The sequence below is a fragment of the Procambarus clarkii genome, chromosome 71 (assembly GCF_040958095.1).
Source record: "Procambarus clarkii isolate CNS0578487 chromosome 71, FALCON_Pclarkii_2.0, whole genome shotgun sequence".
In the NCBI taxonomy this organism is placed as follows: Eukaryota; Metazoa; Arthropoda; class Malacostraca; order Decapoda; family Cambaridae; genus Procambarus; species Procambarus clarkii.
Genome location: NC_091220.1, coordinates 16,179,978 through 16,202,954, shown reverse-complemented (window position 1 = coordinate 16,202,954; position 22,977 = coordinate 16,179,978). Strand labels below are relative to the sequence as shown.

Below are 22,977 nucleotides of genomic sequence, written 5' to 3'. Positions count from 1 at the left end.
AGAGGGAGCATGACGACATACACATGAGACGGGTGCGGTCTATGAATTATATCTTACCTTAATAATAATAATAATAACTCATAATAACGTTCTTATTCATCCTTTGAGTGGTAGTTTATTGCGTTTCCCTTAATTACTCATCCTAGTTTGTTGAGTTAACTGCTCAACAAACTAGGACAAGCAGTTAACCAGTTAACTGCTCGTTCTGTGACTGCTAGTTAGTTCCCCTTAATCTTGTTGTTAGTGGTAGTTTATTGTGCTCCACTTATTATTCATCCAATGAGTGATAGTTTGTTACTTTCTTGTACACCCCTTAATTACTCATCCCAGCTGAGATTGATAGAGTTTGTGTTTCACTTAATTACTCATCCTGTGAGTGCTAGTTTGCTCTTGTGGAGTATGTGTTAGTTACTCATCTTGTGAATGGTAGTTTGTGTTCCTCTTACTCATCTTGTGAATGGTAGTTTGTGTTCTTACTCATCTTGTGAATGGTAGTTTGTGTTCTTCTTACTCATCTTGTGAATGGTAGTTTGTGTTCTTCTTACTCATCTTGTGAATGGTAGTTTGTGTTCCTCTTACTCATCTTGTGAATGGTAGTTTGTGTTCTTCTTACTCATCTTGTGAATGGTAGTGTCTGTGTTCCTCTTACCTAGTGAATGGTAGTTTTTGTTTTCCTCTTACTCATCTAGCTGTTACCTGAGTTGACCTGAGGGCCACTAACACTAGTGGCCTCAGCAGATGGAAGCCTGCAGCTCAAAGGTCCCCCCATTTGCCCTGATGATTTTTTTCCAGCTGGATATTAAAAGTTAACACAGTTTTGGCATTTACGGCTTAGGCGGGTAGGCGGTTCCATGGGTTTATAACCCTGTGGGTGGAAAAGCATCTCCTGTTCTCAGTCCTTTATTGTGGCTTGTTGAGCTTGATCCCATTGCTTCTTGTTTGTGTTACTTCAGATCTTTTGAAGAAATTGTCTAGATCAACACTATTATAATCCTCTTACTCAATCTGTAAATGTTAGTTTATTGAACACCTCTCACTCATCTTGTGCTAGTTTACTGAGCACCTCGAACTCATATTCTGAGTTGTAAATTATTGAGCGCCTGTATAAACTTTCGCATGTTTTTTATATACAGTATTTTTGTTTATATTCTTATAGTAAATAAGTCACCATGATACCTAAGGTGGTTAGTGATAAGAGCCAAACAAAAAGAAAATTAGTTAGAACCACAATAGAGATGAAAAAAAAGCTCTTAGCAAAAATATGAAAGTGGTGTCAGCACATTTCTCCTTGAAAAAGCAAAACAACTGCATGGTGATCTCTTACAAAAAAAAAAAAAAAAAAAAAAAATGAACGAACGAATGCTGAAGTGCTCAAAGGTAGTCTTGGCTATGGAAGGGGACCCCCTGCCAAATAATAAAACCTCTCCTCTTCTTCCTCACTACCTTCCACATATGCCATCAACTAAGTACCTGTACAGGTAAAGTGAGAATATATTTGCATTTATTTGATATATTTATTGTGTATTTTTCGGGGGGTCTGGAACAGATTAATCCAATTTGCATTAATCCTTACAGGAAAAATTACTCGGTACTTGAACAGATCAGCACTCCTTTCTTCGTTCAGATCGTTCCTTCTGGAACGAATTAAGATCAAGTACCGAGCTATCACTGTATTTGTGTATCTAAATATGCAAACAAGTATTGCATTATTTGCTGTAGGAAAAGTATAAAAGATCTGGAGATAAACAACACTTTAGCCTAAAACAGGGCAATGTTTTAGAATTCAGAATTTCACAAGAATCCTTATCAGATTTTGAATACGATCAAGATTTTGGATATACAATATATAAAGCGGGTTGACCAGCTACTCCCTTCCCCATTCCCTTCACTACTGAATCCATTGCTCAGATTCTACACCTGGCTGATGGCTTTTTCCAAGTGTGAGTAGAAATTATAAAAATAAAGGCTAAAACAGACATTAATGAAAAGGGGGGCATCTTTATTTATCTATTTCTTGAATTCATTAATCAGTAAACAACTGAGGTTATTATTACATATAGAGTACTGTATTATGAAGGTCTGGCCCTGGGCATATAGTTGACAAATAGTTATTCAGTGGCAAATAATTATCTAATAAGAGATTTAAATTCTATTGCTAAAACTGTACTGTATATATTATTCAATAATATTACAGTTAAAATAAAATGATATACAGTATTATACCGAAAAATTGCAACTAACCTTCATCCCACTGATACTCAAAACTGTATACTGTATATGAAAGTTATGGTCATTTGCCCTGGCATCAACTCAACTGAGAAATTTATTGTAAAGGAGCAAAAATACAGTATAATGTCACATCACCTTAAACACAGAATGAGGACGGCATTACCTTGTACAGATAAAAATTACACACCAGGTGCTATATTTCAGATATATACCATGAAGAGATCAACGGCAAGTCTACACTTTCTCCTGCAATACTATACATTACCAAATGTGCAGACACTAAGACACACTAAGACAAAACACACAATGTTATAAGTAAATTATTAAAAACTTGTGTATTACAAAAGTGTTAAGAGTAGTGCTGTGTAAATGCATTATCTACTTTCTGATCGACTTGCAGTCTTGACAAAGTCACATTAAACATGTTTCACTTTACTGTACAACATTATAATTATTATTATTATTATTATTATTATTACAGTACACATATTGCAATAAGCTAATTAGTCTACCATATTCTTCCTTTCATGAAGACTGAGGTTACACACACATTAAATTATACTGTACTTTCAATTAAAAAATAATTCAATTACCTTTCATTCAAAAATAAATCTTCTTTATATAATAAAGAAGATAAGTACTATCTACAATCAATCATTTGTACAAAATGTCAGAGCTAAACCAATGACACTGGTAATGGTTTGGCAATCATGTCCACCATCTCGATCATGACCTTGGCTTCGACACGACTGTACCTGTACCACCAGGTACAGTCATCTGTAGTGAGAGCATCCTGACTCACTGTGCGAGATCTGGCTCAAATGTTACTCCAGACTATCAAACAAGTCCTGGATCATCTTGTGAGGTGAGCTACATGCTGTGCAACATGGGTTCCCACATCCTATCATTGCTGTACCTGGTTGTGGAAAATATCAGGGGTTACTATCCATCATGATAAAGTAGGGAGATACTGTATTGCATAAATAATCTTAATGCTAAACATTTATGCTCCCCATACATGTGCCTATTATATTTATAAAACTCTTTACTGTACCAATATTAATATGGAGCTTTAAGCCAGTCCTAGAGGGATATAATGGTCTCTGATCAGGCAAGCAATTAACACTACTTCGACATTCCCAGATTCAGAACTATGAAGTATGGTATAACATCACACATTTAACTTATGTAAATGTAATGTTAAAACCAGCCTAATCTCCTCATTGTAGTACCCCATCATACTCTTTTTTTCTTTATATTATTCATGAATTACAGTAAGCCTCATACCACCATTACAGTATAATAAAACAAACCCTTTGTGCTGCCACTTCACATAGCATCCATCATCATAGCTGCTATCACAAAAATAATTTTCATTATACAGTAACCACCTCTCACCAGTATAACTCATCATATATTGCTTTTATCAAAACAAACATCTCCATCGACCATGACTAGTTTTAAGTAGGAGCTTAAGACTCAATGTACTGTACTCTCGAGCTCCTTAATCACCGCACTAAATTTCCAACTAAACCATTGTTGTTCGTTTGAAATTAGCCAAAACACTGAGCTACTTGAGTAGTGCCTTTACAAACCTACACTTAATCTTAACACTTATCAACATAATTATATTTTCAACTCTTATATACACTACTGTAATGCCCACAATATCATGCTCATATGAATAATATAACTTACATACAAATTTATAAATGTAGACTAAATTAAATGTGGATGGAATGAAAGTATAAGGATTTTAATCAAGAACCAAGCGATTACTACCAGGCTGCAAGAACCAAGGGATTATCACTAGGCCATGAAGAACCAAGGGATTACTCGCTAGGTTATGGAGAACCAAGGGATTACTCGCTAGGCCATGGAGACCCAAGGGATTACTAACCAGGCTGTGAGAGCTGAGGGATTAATACCCAACCCAACATACCCAACTGCACTACCGAGAACCCCCCTCTCACTTTGAAGGATAATAATTAAGAAACTCTTAAGTGAGAGATAACATATGTATAGATGACTGTGGAGTGATAGATGCCACTCAACAATTAACAACTGCAGTTGAACTGCATAAGATATGCTGTTGAAGAAAATCTCATCACAACCTTATTATTATGATAATAATATACAGTATTATTAATTAATGAAAATATTATACTCTGATAATCATATTTTATGTGCATTTCATTGCTACTAATGAGGCTGTAAACTGGTGGTCAATACTGTACTAAAATGGCTAACAAATTAATATTTTATATACCGTATATATTATAAGTAAAGGGAAGACTTATAGATATCTTTTTATATGTGAATCAATGTATTATTTTATTTACAAAAACCATCATAACATGATTATTATTAGTGATCATAACACTATATATAACTTATGGCAAGTAGTATTTCTAGCTTACCAGAAAAGAATTACCATTGTTCTTACACTAAATAAAAAGAGATATTTTCACTTTACAATACAGGTACAATAAAAGATGAACTCAATATTTACTTCCGAAAATCAGATCGCAGTTCTGCATGAGCAGTGTCCCTGAGCAGTTGGTACTCTTCTTCGTGGAAAACGGCATCCTCTGGTATCGTAATGTGACCTACAATCACTCCACGCTTTTTAAAACCCTGAAGAAGCTGCCCCCATCCTGCTGCTGTCACACGAGCTCGTGGGAACCTGATATCCATATACCTGCAAGTAGTAAATGAATGGTTTAACACTTTTGTGTATGATTATACAGTAGTTTGGATGAGTGTATGTTAAACACCTATTTGTGGTTGCAAGAGCAGAGCTATATTTGTCTGTCATATCTTTATTAACAGTAATTTGGTCAAGTCTCTTCATGAAGCACAGTCCAACCATTCTACAATTACTTGTAAATAACTATTGACTGAAAACAAATAATCTAACCCACACGAATTATATGAAAAGAAAGTAAAAATGTTTCAGTCCATCCTGGACCAATATAAAGTTGAAAAAAAAATGGGGGGGGGGGGAGTTTCCTCTTTTCTGAAGGGAGTCCATTTTAGTTCTCTGAAGCTATTTTCTTGAGATTGCTTCATACTAACAGGTCACATCAGCTGTGGCTAGTTCTGTTTGGCCTACTAGGCACCAGAGCCAGAACTTTGCCTCACTCAGAGAGCAAGTGACAATCTGCCACCTCACCAGAAAAAAGCTCCAGAAAATCAACACAGCTTTACTGGAGGATTCACAGAAAATGAAGCCTCCAAAATCACCAAACAACTACCACAAACAAGTCACGTGCAATAAGGGACTCGCTGAAATGAGCTCGAAACTCTCACATACTGATTTCCACCACCGGGTAGCTGAGCCCCGGTTTCCAGCCGGCTCCCCAAGTCAGTTCTGTTTCTGATTTTGGTGGCACCACACCAACCTGTAGTGCTTCCGGTCATGCCAGCTTGTTGGTGAATCCCAAAGTGTCAAACTAAGTACTGGCCATCCTTACACCATCCTGCCTGCTCACCCCTCTCCTTCGGAAGGCAGTGGCAGCATTTTATTCGGCCTGCCTCGCATTTCGGCAGGCCGCTCTGGCCTGTTTAGATTCAGCATGGCTGGTTCCCTGTTCTCGCCTCTCCCTGTGCTGGCTTTCTGGAGGCTGGAGGTGGCAGATTGTCACTTGCTCTCTGTGAAGGGTCCAGGTTCTGGCTCTGGTCCTTGGTAGGCCAAACAGAACTGCCACGGCTGATGTGACCTTTTAGTATGAAGCAATCTACAGAAGATTGCTTCAGGGAGCCACCAGGGCTCCTCCATAAATTGGCACTTCATTATATTCAATGTTCAGGGTTTTCTCAGTCGATTTAATAAGGGTTTAGGACCTTGCAATACCGACCTTGATTTCGGGGCCCAATGTCCCTGCAGCCCGGTCCTAGACCAGGCCTCCATATTGTCAACATCTGAAAATGACAATGTCTTGAGCTGAGGACAAATGAAGACATTGTCACCCCCATTTCATGTTAGTGGGTTGGGTTATTTACATATTAACTTACATAGAATCAATAGGGAGTAGTTTGGATGCTATATCACAAGCTCTGGTTAGACTGCTGTCATCTATATCCGTGAGCAGGAGCCAGAGCAGCATGCAGGAAGCAGGCACCTGGGTCAGGAACGTTGCAGACACTCCACACCTGATATGAAAACCTGTAATAATAATAATAATAATAATAATAATAATAATAATAATAATAATAATGGGTAAGAGTAATAATGCTGTTTGAGTATTGTATGTGTCCAGTTGTTCTTTGCAGATGTAGAGGGGTAGTCACAAGTGAAATACTTTACTAACACAACCTCATGTTGTAGAGTTTACTGTAAGCATAAATATTGATTCCCAAACTGATTATCAAACACAAAAATGATTGCAAGAGCAATGTACAGAAATATTAAGGAATTAATATTAAAATAATAGGCAAGACTAAATTAATATTTAGTTTTACCCATTAAGGCTAAAACAGAGCAGGCAATTAAAGTCTAATTAAGATGCATACATTTTACAGAGCCTAAATAGGCTTCCAAAATGGTCTGAATATTGGCAGATGCTGTTCAGTGTTGATCAGTGAACAGTGTTTATAAGTGAGCTTTACAAAAAATACAGGTACCAGATATGAGCTAAGCATCACTAAAACTGTGAAGTTATAGTGAGGAAAGGATCTGGGAATCTTGACTAACAGGGATCTAAACCCAAGAACACTGCATAAATATGCATAAATATTCGAAGGCTAACAGGGAACCAGGATTCATATGTATAGTATAAACATTAGTTATAAAAGTTCTAATGATTCCCATTGTAGTAGATAGCTAGTAAGTCAAGGACTAACTTCCTATCTATCCTATCGTTCGGGTTCGTTCTCGACTCGCAATCAAGCATTCCAAGATCAAATCCCAGGTGGCATAGATATGGTTGGGCGCATTTCCTTTCCCCTCATGCCCCTGCTTACCTTTCACTAAATAGGTACCCAGGAGTTAGTCAGTTTGTTGTGGGGTTGCATCCTGGGCATGGTCAGTAATTCGACCATAGGAGAAGGGGGGGGGGGGAGGAAGGATCTCGGTAAGCATGTACTGTAGGTATAACCTAGCTTCCTGTCCCCCGACACAATGAATTATTATTATAATTATTATCTTTGACCTTAAAGGGTACAGGTACTTACATAGGCCCGCCAGTAGTGGCAGTCGAGGTACAGTGATAGTCAGCTGAGGCATAAGACAAGCTGCATGATTATCACTTGTAATGGTTAAGTTTAGGAAGGTGATGGTGTTAGGCAGCAAGGACAAGGCTTCTCCACTCAAGCACCCAAGAAACTCCCACACTTTACACCTGTTTCAATGAAATGAATATGGAAGATTATGAGACATCTGTTTTCAATGTGATCTTTAAAGAAAAGTAACAAACAAGGATCATGCATGAAGGGGCTTTCATTCAGGGCTAATAAAGCAAATAGAATATTTATAAAACAATTCATAATACCTATACAGTACTTATCATTTTGCTATTTATCATTATCAGTTAAACAATCACTTTATTGCTCAAAATAATAAGCCATCATTGTACTGAACAGTATTGTAATTATATTTCTGAAAAGGCTGTCACCTGTGAACTATTACATGCAAACAGAGTGCAGTACTTTTGAACTAATGTTTTCAATTCTTGGTCATTTGAAGCTGATGTTGCAGAGTGTTGGAAGTCATACTGGAAGTACAGATTAACTTGGCACCTGCATTCTGCTATCATTTCAAGAAGATCTGGAAATTGTGCAATGTTACGTTGATTGCTGTCGATGAAAACTCTAATTTCTTTTGGCTTGGTCTCTCCAAGCAGCTTAAGTGAGGCTTCTACACGACAGTCAGTAATTGTTATACTGTCACAAATATGTTTAGATGCATACTTAATTATGACACAGTCATTCTTTACAAGTTCAAATAGCTCAAACCACTCATTATCATCAGTATTTCCCAGTCCTGATTCATGTAACAGTTGGACAATGTCTTGGCCAGTACACTCTTCAATCTTTGCACTATATTGTGTGTATAACACACCAGCCACCTGCAGCAACACATTTCGGTATTTGGACATGCTGAGTGAGGTAGGATTATCACTGTGCAGATCTTTAAAAATGGTCTGGATAGCACCAGGTTTCTGAGGTGTAATTGTTTGACCTAATCTTTGCATAGCATCACTAAGAATATTCTGTTGTACAGCAGATCCAGCTTTTTGTGCTTCAAGAAAGATGGCAAGGCTTTGTAAGAATGCATCATTCTCTCTTACTTTATTCTTATCAAACAAATTTTGCACAATCCAAAGTGATGCATAAAACTCATGAAGAAACTTATGAGGGACACTAGCTTGTTCTTCACCATGTACAATCTTCACCACAAGAAAGGCAGACAGTGTTTCCGTTAAATGTAGATTGTTTGCAATACAGGTGGCTCTTATTCGGGTCAGAGACTCTGGCAAAAATTTCTCGTTAGAGTCCCACCTCAAGGCAACTAGTGCTTCATGATACATGCTGCTCAAGAAAAGCTCCACCTTCTTGTGTAATTCCTCAGTATCTACCCGCGATGTCAATTCATTACGTGCTAACCGTTCAATGAGCTTCTTCTTCATTAAGTTGTGTGTTTCAATATATAGCTCACTAGCAGTTGTTACTAAATTTAGTTGTACTGGGTCATCAGCCCAGAGCCACACCAGAACTACCAAGTTTAAGGGAAGTCTGAAGTGGTTATGAAAGCAAGCCTTTGACTTTTTTACATATGCAATAATGTCTTCTGTATTTCGTGTACTTAGCCTTTGTCTGAGCATTTCATCGTGATATTTTCGTATGAACTCTTCACGTTTGTTCTCGGCAATTCCAATTATCTTCAGATGTGCAATGCAGTACTCCGGAGGAACGTGTATTTCAAAGTAAGGCACTTTTTCTGAACGTGATGTGCATATCACAACAAAATTATATAATCTTTGGTTTAGTATGTCCATGAAGAGCTTCTCTGATGACTCATTGAGCTCATCAAGACCATCCACAATCACCAATGTTTTAAGGTCCATTACATATTTTTGGAGGTCTCCCTCCTTGAAGTATCTGGCATTTGTCACAGGAAGCAAGTGATTCAAGAGCTGAGAAAATGAGGATAGAGAGAAACTGCGGCACTCCATGTAAAGAAGCAAATCATAGTTATAAAGCCCTTTGATGGAACTACTTCCTGAAGACCACTCAGATTTTATTAGTTTTGCTAATGTAGTTTTCCCAGCCCCTGCTGGTCCTTCTATGAGGAATATTTCAGGGGCATTATTTAGGTTCCAGCTTTCGGTTGAAGGATTATACCTACATAATTCAAGAATATTTTCATAAGAAACAATAGAACCTTTCGCCTTGTCTCTAGCAGTCTCAACTTCAATCTGAGTGAACACTGTGCTGACTTTCATGATCATTCTTTGTCCTTCAAGGAAAGATACAGGGTTAATGAGTGACCAATTTTCATATCTTTTCTTTAGTTCTTTTGAGCCTTCTTCCTTTAGCTTCATTTTCAGTTTCTCATTTAGCAAATCATTTTCATACTGTTGTATATCTGACTGTGCTAGTGCTTGGTCTCGTATATTTTTGATGTCTTCCCTCACTTCATCGACCTTCTTGGACGTCTCGCTTGGGTCTCTAGTATAAATAACTCCTGCAACGTTTAATGCTGTCTCAAGCAAGTCTAAAAGTTTATCGGTCTCTTCCAGCATTTTTTCTTTTGTTATTCCCAATATACAATGGCTAATTTCATTCCTGAAATTTTTTATGGAAACCACCAAATTTTCTAAACTATTCTTTTGCTTCATTTTTTCACTATTTGTTAAATTAATCTTATCGCATGCATGGCATATGGCCTTAAACAAATGAGTGATATCAAATGTACTTTCCATGGCCTTTGATGTCATTTTCTGCCTTTGAGAGATATCAAAAATACTTCTGTATCTGACTTTAGTCAAGCCTTTTGTGTTCAGTAGATAATCTTCAAGTGTCTGGCCAGGGGACTGCATGGTTCCCCATTGGAAAATAGTGTACATAACATTTCGTGCTGTGCACTGCGACATCTTGATCAGTCGGAAACTGTTCTTCTCATCTTCAGAGATCTTATCTGGCATTCTTAGTGGCAATTGAGTTGCCATGACTTCTGGGAATGGGATGACTAATGTGATATGCAGGTCATGTAGATGCCATCAGGAACACCTGTGAAAAAAGGATCATTATGGACACAATATTAACATTTGAGGTGGAAATTATTCTATTGTTCTTGTATTAGATGAAAAAAAGTGCAGTAGTTTATGCATACATAAAAAATCTCAAACTTGACAAAACACGCTTCATGGGTGAGCATGTCATGGCTATAGCATCGTCACGACTCTCATGGGTTTGGGGTTCAAGACCTGTGGACTACAGCCACAATTCTGAACCAAGTAATTAGCTGTGATTGTTGTACAGTGATTTAACTCTTAACTTGTGACACCTAACCCAAATTACTCTTTAGATGTTAGAAACTTTAGAGTTTCATCATCCTCGACAGATAAGGTAAAATTTTCATTATGTGATATGAAATTTATTGGTGTTCAAATATAATTTCAAAATGCAACCATTACTGTATCTTAATGGAATCTTAGATACTACATTCTATTTAAAGTTTCAACTCAATATGGTGAGAATGTAAGGTAGCTTGGCCTGAACCACTCCAGAACTGAGAAGCTACAGTATATAAAAGACCTATGTATTTTTTCTTTGTATTTATTAATCACTGCTGGGGAGTCCACTTAATATAGTTTCATTTTGTGAATATTATAAGCATAGTTGTGCCATAATTATTATTACAATTACCGTGTGCTGTTAATTTACTCTGTAATTGTTAACAATCCCTGAGATCAGAAGTACTGTATTATTGTGTCTAAAGTTTGATAATGTCTGAAGAAAAAAATTAAGAATCAGTATCAGTCTTTTAGGACTCCTTTATTACATGATACCGATAGGAGTACAGTATTAGTATCAGGTAATAAAGCAAAATTGGTATAAGTATACCTTTAAAACATACCCATTTATCTGGAAATCAGTGTCAGTGTTCAGATATTTAGTGAACCTTACCTCTTTTTCATTACAATCTCTGCTGACATTTCATGTACAGTGTTTATTTTACTGTCATTTTATTGAGCATCTCCTTGTTCAAATCTTAGCATAACTTTATTGCAATAAAGTTATACTTTTTTTACGTATACTTTTAAGTTTAAGATACAGTAAGTTACGTATACTTTTTTTTTTTTTTGCAGTAAGTGTTGAGAAATTGTCAACTATGCCCTAATGGGTATAGTTAGGTCTTGTCTATGTATAGGCAATAGAACTTTCTCTCATTTTCAGAATTAATGTTGACTTTGTCTGTCAGAAGGTGAACAAATCCACAAGGGCCGTGACGAGGATTCAAACCTGCGTCCGAGAGCATCCCAGACGCTGCATCACGCAATTGTGATTTCTGTTTGTATCAGAAGGTGTATTTGGTTTGATTTGTTTCCAAATAAAATGTAGTAGGTCTTTTCTAAATTTAGCGTAAGTTTGTTGGGTTGACAACAAAGAGTGGACATTTTTTTAATAATTCAACATTTTTTTAATAACTTAATTTTTACCATGTTATTTACAATATTATTTAGTGTGTGCATTGGGGGTTTGAAACAATGAAGTTAGTATCATCACAAATAGTACAGGTTTAAGAGCATTAGACAATTGGCAAGTCCCTGATGTATATAAGAAATAGGAGAGATTCTTAGATGCTGCCTTGTGGCACTCCTATTGTTAATGATAAAGTGGAAGCTATGTCACTGATAACTATGAACGTCTGTTGCCGAGATACGATCGGATATACTGTAGTTCAGAGAAAGGCCTCGAATTCCATAATGAAGAATTCATGTAGGAGGTTATGATGATTTAAATAATTAATATTGGGGAAGTAGAAGAACTCCCGAAACCCTCTCCAGGTATTGTCAGGCCAACGAAGTGGCCAATTGGGAACTCATTTTTATCAAGGACAATGTACATTAAATCAAGTAAGATAATACTGTAATTGCATCATTGGGGCACTCTTTTGGCACCTTGAAGCCAAACTGACTGGAAATTACGTTGAATTTTACAAAGTAAGAGTAAAGCTATTTGCAAATACAATTTATTAAATTTTGACACAGCAATAGCACAGATTTAGTAATTAATGTTCAATAACAGCAAAGCATGGGTTGACACTTAGGAAATAATGTAGGTTACATTGAATTTATCAGGTAGTTGTTAGTGTCTCTCTTAAAGCGGTTGAGAGGACAGTCTTTGACGTGACTGGGAAGGTCATTCCACATTTTGGGTCCCTTGATTTTGTAGTAAATTTCTACGTTGATTAAGTTGTACTCTCGGAATAACAAATGCGTATTTGATTCTAGTGTGGTGCCCATGGACTCTATTACAGCCTTGAGAAGCCTTAAGAAGCCTTGCAGTGACTTAATCATTAACACATTCAAAGATTTAAGGAGGTCGAGGGCTGTCTGATGCTCGAGTTTACTTTTTCGAATTGGTGATTTGTGTTGGAGTAATTAAGAGGTTAAGAGGGAGTTGAAGAGGTCGTTGATGATTTGGGGTAAGTACAACTCCAATCACAGGTGAGATTAGGATAGATATAAAGCATTATAGATATAGATATAGCATTATAGATATAGATATAGCATTATAGATATAGATATAGCATTATAGATATAGATATAGCATTATAGATATAGATATAGCATTATAGATATAGATATAGCATTATAGATATAGATATAGCATTATAGATATAGATATAAAGCATTACCAGGGCAGGGCGAGGTACATAATATCTGATTTTAGAAAGAATGCCAACTGCTTGAAAATGTTTTAGCTATATATTTTGTACGTGGCTCTGGTAATTCACCAGCTGTTATTAATTTGGATATCACAGTTAATTGATCATATATGAAGTGTACTTTAGCCTTCTGCTTACTAAATTTTGCTTTGTTTAGGCATAAATAAATACAAGCAAACTATAGAGGAAGATGTCCCTCAGGTAAATACAGGTAAGATAGCACATTCACACTCACAAGAGGGTTTATGTACGTCTCTGTATAGGAAAATATTGAGCCGTTGGCTTAACAGGTGATGGGGGGCAAGGGGAGCACCCACAGTAGGCTTAACAGGATCACAGGAGGCCTAACAGGCTCTACAGTAGCCCTAACAGGCTCCACAGGCCGCCACAAGAGGAGACATGTGAGAGGCGCGCGTGCCGCCGCCACCGTCCTGCCTCGCCGGCCACTCCCAGGCCACTGAAGGTCGCCCGCTTCCCACCGCATTATATACATTTGGTTTGTATTTATTTATATATATATATATATATATATATATATATATATATATATATATATATATATATATATATATATATATATATATATATATATATATATATATATATATACAAGAGTTCTTACGTTCTTGTAAAAATGTAATACATTATCTATTATAACTTCAGGTATTATAACCCGAAACGCTATGCGTGCTAATGGCTTTACAAGAATGTAAAACTTCGTCTCTATACTCTAATAAACCCAACGTACCTTCTTGTATATAAATAAATAAATTAATAAAATCTACAGAATACATTATCAATATAACTATACGCTTCATACTGCCTATTGGACAGTGCAACTAGGTACCTATATCTATCCTATTTTTAAACGTGTTTTCTTTTTCATTTAATAACAGCTGTCTACGTCGTCTCAACCCTGCTATAGTTGTTTAGAAAATAATTGGAGCGTAGTGATTGTAGAAGTGGTTTACTAGCTATTTATAATATACCCATATAATGATGACATTGAAAGGGAAGTTATTTGGTAACAAAGATATTTATATTCTCAATGAATTTGAGTAACTCTTTTGAGTTGAAGACAAAGCCAGGAGCGGGACACAGCAAAGCCTAACAGGTTCTTGCTAGGCTACCTAAAGCTACCCAAAGTTGCTCAAAGCTACCCAAAGTTGCTCAAAGCTACCCAAAGTTACCCAAAGCTATTCAAAGCTACCCAAAGTTACTCAAAGCTACCCAAAGTTACTCAAAGCTACCCAAAGTTACCCAAAGCTATTCAAAGCTACTCAAAGCTACCCAAAGCTACTCAAAGCTACCCAAAGCTACTCAAAGCTACCCAAAGCAACAGAAAGCTGCCCAAAGCCTCCGAGCATTACCTAAGTATGAAGAAATATGACATATTTACCCGCTATAATGTTGGTGCTGAATGTAGAACATGAAAAAAACATTTGAAACCATGAATAAAATAACGTAAAATATGCAAATTAGTGAAAATTAGTCCTGCTTTAAGCGGAAATTTTTCTTTATGAAGGACATAAGGTTGCGGGCGTCAGTTTGGGCAAAATTTAACCCTTCGCCCTTTTTAACTAATTTGCATATTTTCGGTATGAAAAGTCGTAATTTAAAACTCCAAATATGTGCAATTACTCTGAATTCCGCTCAAAAATAACGTTCAGGAGTCATATTTCCGATAGCCATCGTATTTTGAAAACTTCAGGTCAATTTGGGCAAAATTTCACCAATCTGCATAATTTTCGGTATAAAAAGGTCGTAATTTAAAATTCCAAATACTTTGTGTAATGAGCCAAAATTCGGCTAAAAAGGTACGCTCAAGAATCATATTTATAAAACTGCAGGTCAATTTGGCCAATACCTGACAAGAAAAGGAGAGAATTAGATTTCCATTCAACTAGCCTTACGGCTGAGTGGACAACGCTCAGGGTTCGTAGTCCTAAGGGCCTGGGTTCGATCCCCGGCGGAGACGGAAACAAATAGGCAGTTTCTTTCACTCTGATGCCCTGTTCACCTAGCAGTTGAGGAATGTCAATAGTGGGAGGAAGAAGTTTCACAGTACTCCATATAGAGACTGGCAAGAACAGGGAAGAAAGGGGAACTCATAGTGATATCAAGAAGTATTTTGAGAGAAGTATACTATACTGAGAGAAGTGTTTTCCATTGAAATTAGAGGAGTTAAAGTCATCACTGTCTGATGAGTTTGAGGAAAACGTAAATAGGAAGTAGGAGATGAAGAAGGCCTTCAGTTACCTTCTAAGGAAAGATCATCATCAAGAGGAACATTAGTATAAAGCAGAATCAACATCAAGACTAAGCATCTTACAGAGGGCTGGTGCAATTTCTTGATGAACTCCTGAGGGTGACAAAGGTGGACAGGAGAGAAAAGTACCAAAATAAGGAGCACATGTTTTTGATGTAGAAAATGTATGGCTTATAGCCATACGAGTCATAAATACTTACACTCCGCCTAAGTAAAACAGAAACAAGCAACACTTAGTGGGCCAGCCAGAGGCTTAGGGCCCATGCAGGAATTTCCCTGCAAAAAACACACAAAAAAAATGCCTTTAAAGGAAGTGTAACAGTATAATTGTTAGCTTTCAGGGAGGCAAGGGCAAGCTGGAAGCGACAAGGAAGGTGGTGATTTTTAGAAAGCAAACTGTCAAGAACGGGGAATAGAGCCCCCTTAAGGAAGAAAAGTCTAAAAAGAGAACTAGTTGGAATTGTGAAACTGTTCAAAGGAACTAATGAGATCAATGCCACGGTGAGGGCCAGGTAAAGTAGCAGGAGAGAGACCAAGTAGTTCTTGCTGGTGCTTAGAGAGAGGGGGAAGAAGAAAGGTTGTCAACACAGTCAAGAGAGATGATTTAGGCCAAGGACTCTTAGAAATCAGACGAAGCTTCTTGTATAGTATGGAAGAGTGGTGGGAAGAGGAGAGGCGAGCAGTGTTGAAAGCGATGAGAAATAAGAGATTACACAGATCATTGGATAGAAAAGATCATTGGGATATACTGTTAAAAAAGTATCATCATCTTGCAAAGTGGCAAGAGAAGATAACTTGGCGTGTGAAAAAGTGTTGCTCCTGATGGAGGTGTAGTGGTGTGTTACGTACTAGGCAAGATAGTGAGGAGGCATTGCAGGTTGGGCCCATGTGACTTGAGGTGCCACCTAGTGTGCTTGGGTACTGGTAGTGCATGGTGTATTGACACTTGAGGTGCCACCTAGTGTGCTTGAGTACTGGTAGTAGTGCATGGTGTATTGACACTTGAGGTGCCACCTAGCGTGCTTGGGTACTAGTAGTGCATGGTGTATTGACACTTGAGGTGCCACCTAGTGTGCTTGAGTACTGGTAGTGCATGGTGTATTGACACTTGAGGTGCCACCTAGTGTGCTTGGGTACTAGTAGTGCATGGTGTATTGACACTGGGCAAACTACCATGCCTTTGCTTCCAACTTTTCTATCTTTTTAATCAAGATACAAAAGTTTACTTTGCCTCATCTATAATTTTTGGCCTATTTTACTCAAGTTTGGGTTGATCTCGGAACACTATGCCTCCATGAGCACACCAGATTCTGGTCCTGGTGTTTGGTAGGAATGCACAAATCCAAACACCTGGTGCCTTCGTAGATGCATCAGTGGTACCAAAGCCAATGTACCAGGGCACTACTGAGGGACAGCCTAGAAAGAACTGCATAATAATGTTGTTATTACTGTAATAAAATATAATTTTGCATGTTGCATATGTATATTTGCTTATTGTCTTTTTTTTTTTACAAGTAAATATTCACAATGATTCTTCTATTACATGCTGAAAAGAACAAACTGACTGCATAATAAGCATGCTCTAAGCACATGCCCATCCCACACCCGAAGTGAATGGGTGCGATGGGTAGGTGGGTCGATGATGTATACTGCGCCAACGTGGTGTGGACGCAAATATTTTGGACGACATAATGCATCATCAGAACAGTGTTAAAAGTTTAAACAATTCTTAAATTTTGACATACTGTATTAGATATAAAAGCAAAAATAAACAATTTTAGTTCGTTACATATTGTCTCCCCCCCCCCTCCCAAAAAAATAGTGGGAGGAATTACTAGATATAGAATTATGGACCTTGGTTACCTCTCACAGTGTTTAGGCAAATTGCTTCACAAGCTACATAGTTAACAAATCTATTGAAGCTAAATAATAAAAAATACACATTCATTTGGGCCAGAACATGCCAACAATCACATAGTGCTTTTTAGCTGTCAAAAAACAATCTATATTTACATTATCTAATTTAAAAAATAAATAATTTAAAATGTATTCATCAATGATCTGACTAAATTTTAGACTAATTTTTCTAATAAACATTTAATTCAAGATTATAAGGCAATTATGAAAATATTGAATTTACACATTAATCACTAACAAACGAGCATGGCAGAATATCCGAGTGGCATTTTATCGTAATATTTGTAAAGTTATATCGTGCACACAAGAGAACCACGGTCACGGCCCTGTTGCTTGTGACCGTTCAATGGAGCATAAAGAGCAAGGCCATCTAACATTCAACATAATAGCCACACATTAGAGCCATATACTACACACATACACACAAATATGGGGTTCCTCTTCAATAACAATCAGTAGCGGTAACCCCCCCTTTGAAAGACCATGAGATTTCACTTGCACAGCTAAATGAGGAATAAAATAAATTAGAAATATTTTTTGTATACAATAAATTCACTAAACAGGCATTTTTGAGAGCTATGGTAAAGTCATGTTAACCCTTATTCATATTATATAAACAAACATTACAATTGTTAAATATGAAAGGAAGATGGTTACATACGTCCTAATAATAAATTAAGCTTCAAGTCATTACGTTACTGTATAATACAGAGTCAATTTTAGAGTAAAACTATGGTCACAAGTGCTAGTGTCATTGTATAATACACATGTTAATAAATTATGTTTACAAATGTGTTGGGTCATTATTTAAAGAATATATATAAATCTGTATATAATCTAATAATAATATATACTGGTGCTATGATCATAATATGGGGTAATTGAGCAGATTGCCTTCTGGCATGGCTCCAACATTTTAATCATCATCCACGAGCATGAGATGAGCTGCCGACTGGCCCTAAGAAATAAATTCCCTACAGTGAGAGAATACACTTTCTTCTACTAAGATTGCATTAGGAAGGCCATGTTACAATATACAGTACTGTACTTAAGCAGAATAAAAGCAAAAAAATTGACAGTCTTCTCAATTATGTAACAGATGACTGGGTTAATAAGCCTACTTTTGTGACAAGCTAAAAGTACAAAATAACATGTATAAATTGCTTTTCAAATTCAATCACTACAAGAGTGTGTTGTAGATAACTGTGTTCACTAGCCATGCTGACGTGTGTGTCAAAGGTAACTGTGTTCACTAGCCATGCTGACGTGTGTGTCAAAGGTAACTGTGTTCACTAGCCATGCTGACGTGTGTGTCAAAGGTAACTGTGTTCACTAGCCATGCTGACGTGTGTGTCAAAGGTAACTGTGTTCACTAGCCATGCTGACGAGTGTGTCAAGGGTAACTGTGTTCACTAGCCATGCTGACGTGTCAAAGGTAACTGTGTTCACTAGCCATGCTGACGTGTCAAAGGTAACTGTGTTCACTAGCCATGCTGACGAGTGTGTCAAGGGTAACTGTGTTCACTAGCCATGCTGACGTGTCAAAGGTAACTGTGTTCACTAGCCATGCTGACGTGTCAAAGGTAACTGTGTTCACTAGCCATGCTGACGTGTCAAAGGTAACTGTGTTCACTAGCCATGCTGACGTGTCAAAGGTAACTGTGTTCACTAGCCATGCTGACGTGTGTGTCAAAGGTAACTGTGTTCACTAGTACACTGACATGTTTATTTACTATTTGTGCCTGCAGAATCGAGCTATTATCTCCTGGACCCCGCTTTTCTAACCAATCTATTTTCCTCTTATGTATACTACATATATTTTCTAATACACACACACACACACAACCTCAGAAAGTAGCCCATAGCAGTTGTCAAACTCCCAGGTACCAATTTACTGCTAGGTGAACAGGTGCATCAGAGAGTGAAAGAAACTCTGTTCATTTGTTTCTGCCTTGGCTGGGAATCGAACCCGGGCCCTTAGAACTATGATCCCTCCCCCCCTCCCCGAGCACTATCCACTCGGCCACGAGGCCCCCCATACTGGTGCTATGATCATAATACGGGGAAATTGAACAGACTGCATTCTGGCATGGCTCCAACATTTTAATCATCATCCACGAGCATGAGATGAGCTGCCGACTGGCCCTAAGAAATAAATTCCATAGAGTGAGAGAATACACTTTCTTCTACTAAGAGTGTATTAGAAAGACCATGTTACAATATACTGTACTTAAGCAGAATAAAAGAAAAAAAATACTGACAGTCTTCTCAATCATGTAAGAGATGACTGGGTTAAAAGCCTACTTTTGTGACAAGCTCAAAGTACAAAATAACATGTATAAATTGCTCTTCAAATTCATGTCATGGGTAACTGTGCTCACTTGCACACTGATCTGTCATGGGTAACTGTGCTCACTAGCACACTGATGTGTGTTATGGGTAACTGTGCTCACTAGCACACTGATCTGTCATGGGTAACTGTGCTCACTAGCACACTGATCTGTCATGGGTAACTGTGCTCACTAGCACACTGATCTGTCATGGGTAACTGTGTTCAATAGCACACTGATCTGTCATGGGTAACTGTGCTCACTAGCACACTGATCTGTCATGGGTAACTGTGCTCACCAGTACACTGATCTGTCATGGGTAACTGTGCTCACCAGTACACTGATGTGTGTCATGGGTAACTATACTCACCAGTACACTGACATGTGTGTCATGGGTAACTATACTCACCAGTACACTGACATGTGTGTCATGGGTAACTATACTCACCAGTACACTGACATGTGTGTCATGGGTAACTATACTCACCAGTACACTGACATGTGTGTCATGGGTAACTATACTCACCAGTACACTGACATGTGTGTCATGGGTAACTGTACTCACCAGTACACTGACATGTGTGTCATGGGTAACTGTACTCACCAGTACACTGACATGTGTGTCATGGGTAACTATACTCACCAGTACACTGACTATGTGTGTCATGGGTATCTGTTCACCAGTAGTGACGTGCATGTCATTAGGTAACTGTGCTCACTAACATCATGATAAACAGAAAAGAAAGTCTTGCATTTTTGACAGGATTGTCATTATTCACTCTTCTTGTGCTTTCCTATGAGCATGGCTCGTTGCTTCTCATTCACTGCATTTGTTCTTATTCAAATTACCCAAAGTTACTAACAATTCAACACCAGAGCTCTAGTACAGCAAAGTTAGCATGCCACAATTACCAACACCCACCAACATCTAACCATGTGCTGCTTTTGCTAAAGCTACAACGAAAAACCTAAAATTATTGGCACATTACAAAGTTATCTACCTTTTTATAATGCTCATCAAAACCACGCAGTCTTAATTAATATGGACATATCATAAATTATAAATTAAGGAAACATACTGAAAAGGAGAGGTACAAGTGGGGAGGCCGTCAAATAATTAAACATACAAAAGTTTAGAAGTCCTATACACAAGATAATTAAACAACTGTATTTGAATAACATACATGATTTAAAATAGACATCAATTATGTATATTAGCTAATAAGAATAGATATCCAATTTTGTCATTTCATATTAAGATGATTATCATACTCGTTTCACTAAAAAACTAGCACTTTAGTCCTAGGAGTCCTTAACATCCTTCCTGGGGGTGGAGGCCTGGTCGAGGACTGGGCCGCGGGGACACTAAAAGCCCCGAAATCATCTCAAGATAACCTCAAGATAACATCCTGCCAGAGACCACAACCTGGCTCCTCCTACCTTCACAGAGATGCGGGGAGCAAGGGATTCTTGATCACCCTCACTGAAGAAACAAACCCCCAAAAAGGAAGTGAAGCAAAATAGACAACTGCAGGGATCCCAGAAATTAAACAAACAATGCAGCAAAGAATCCCCCCCAGTAGTTAGGTCATACCCCCTTTCCTAATTTACAGCTGGCCCCCCACCAGGTGGCAGCATCACTGAAGCTGCCCGCTCTCCACGTCAACAATCATCAGTCTGGAGCTGAGGGAAACTGACTGACGGACATGGTGGGGAGGTCAAGGGTCCGGAGAGCCACTGAGGCCTCCCCCTCCCCTCCAGAAAGAGGCATTTCATTATATTCAACAATGGTTTTCTGGAGGGGCTAAATGGTGGCCTTCTATAGCTAACCACAGAGAAAAGGAAAACATTGGACACACCTGGGCAGGAGAGAAAGGCTCAAACACCCTAAAGGGAGAGATCACACACGGAAAAAACAACTAAGGGCAACACAATTATGACAGATCACAAGCACTGACTGAATAATGAACCATCAGGATTCTGTTATAGCCCCAAAATCCAGAGTCCAGATAAAAGCTCAAAACATTAAATCGCTGCAACCAGTGACATGAAAGGCGATCACTGCCTGATAGGTCCTAACCTCATCAGAGGGGTAGAAAGAACAAACCCCCATAGGATTTGGGGTCAAAGGTGTCACTGATCTAATGACAATCCACACCCAAGACCAGTGGAGCTTGCCGAGGCCTGAAGGTTTCAAAGAGGACACCCAGGCACTAGGGACACTCGGCGGATGAACTGACACCAAACACACCACACAGAAAAAATGTGGCTGCAAGGCATGCCATATTAACAAGCACATGATCCTGAGTGCACCCCCTTAATCAATAACCCCAGAATACCCTCAACCTCAGAAACTTGCAAAACGAGTCAAAGTCCCTAGCACTACTCGGGGTGAAGCATCCTCCACAGGAAGCCGACCTCTGGGATGAACATCCAAACACACCAGGGAAGAAACCATCAAGGCAGAGGCATCACACCTAGGGCAGGGCTACCCTAAGCACATGCATCTTGAGATGAACAGTTTCCAAAGTCCACACCACAAGTGAGGCTTGTAAACACAAGCACGTGAAGCAACCACTAGGTATTGAAGCAATACACAAGCAAATGGGCCCTCCACAGGATAGAGTCCAAAGAATGAACAACACATCTAGAATCTCTGGGTCTCAAAGAGCTGGCAACTGAAGGAGCATGTCAGACATGTCTGATATCAGGCAAAGGATGATGATTGTTGACATGGAAAGCTGGTAGCTCCTGTGGTGCTACCACCTGACAGTGGCCAGCTGTACTTAAGGGGTATAACCAAACCTCTGGGGAATTGTTTGCTGTATTGTTTGTTTACTTTGTGAACCTTACAGTTGTCTGTTTTGCCTTGCCTTCATTCTGGAAGTTTGTTTCTTCAGTAAAAGTGATCTTGCATTCCCTGCTCCTCTGTGAGAGAGAAAAGGGGAGGGGGGGCAAGCTTTGGCCTCTGGTCACCAATAATATGTTAAGGACTCCTAGGGCTGATGCGACTTAGATGTGCGGAGCTATTTCAGTGCAGCTAGCTACAAGAATCCCATTCAGCCCCCACCAGAAATTAATACAAATTTGTTTTTACTAGTATACCCATTTCACTAAAATCTAATCATTTGTACATATGGCTATTCCCACACCCAATTTTGGGCAAGGCATTTTAGAACTGCACAAAAGGAAACCAGGATATTTCTGTCAGTAAACTTCTTAATGAATTTATTATCTGCAAAATATATTTGCATAATTACAGTATTATGAAAAACTTGGACAAATTAGCAGTGCACAGTGTAATTTGTAGATGAATGCACCTGTTACATTCTTTA

At 38.3% G+C, this 22,977-nt stretch overlaps 1 protein-coding gene across 3 annotated transcripts; it reads right to left on the bottom strand.

The window, feature by feature from the left end:
- Window positions 1-1,982: 1,982 nt before the first annotated feature.
- Window positions 1,983-13,602, bottom strand: LOC123745599 (uncharacterized). Of its 3 annotated transcripts, XM_045726301.2 has the most exons (6): window positions 13,362-13,600; window positions 7,879-10,461; window positions 7,405-7,571; window positions 6,247-6,397; window positions 4,742-4,930; window positions 1,983-3,145 (listed from the first exon to the last, which is right to left on the bottom strand). In XM_045726301.2, the coding sequence occupies exons 2-6, from the start codon at window positions 10,398-10,400 to the stop codon at window positions 3,100-3,102; spliced, it is 3,075 nt and encodes a 1,024-aa protein (XP_045582257.2). In that variant the 5' UTR covers window positions 10,401-10,461; window positions 13,362-13,600; the 3' UTR covers window positions 1,983-3,099. The 3 variants fall into 3 exon arrangements, with proteins under 3 accessions (XP_045582257.2, XP_045582258.2, XP_045582259.2); XM_045726302.2 differs by lacking the exons at window positions 1,983-3,145; window positions 4,742-4,930; window positions 6,247-6,397 and having other exon boundaries at window positions 7,408-7,571; window positions 7,859-10,461; window positions 13,362-13,602; XM_045726303.2 differs by lacking the exons at window positions 1,983-3,145; window positions 4,742-4,930; window positions 6,247-6,397 and having other exon boundaries at window positions 7,429-7,571; window positions 7,845-10,461; window positions 13,362-13,602.
- Window positions 13,603-22,977: the final 9,375 nt, after the last annotated feature.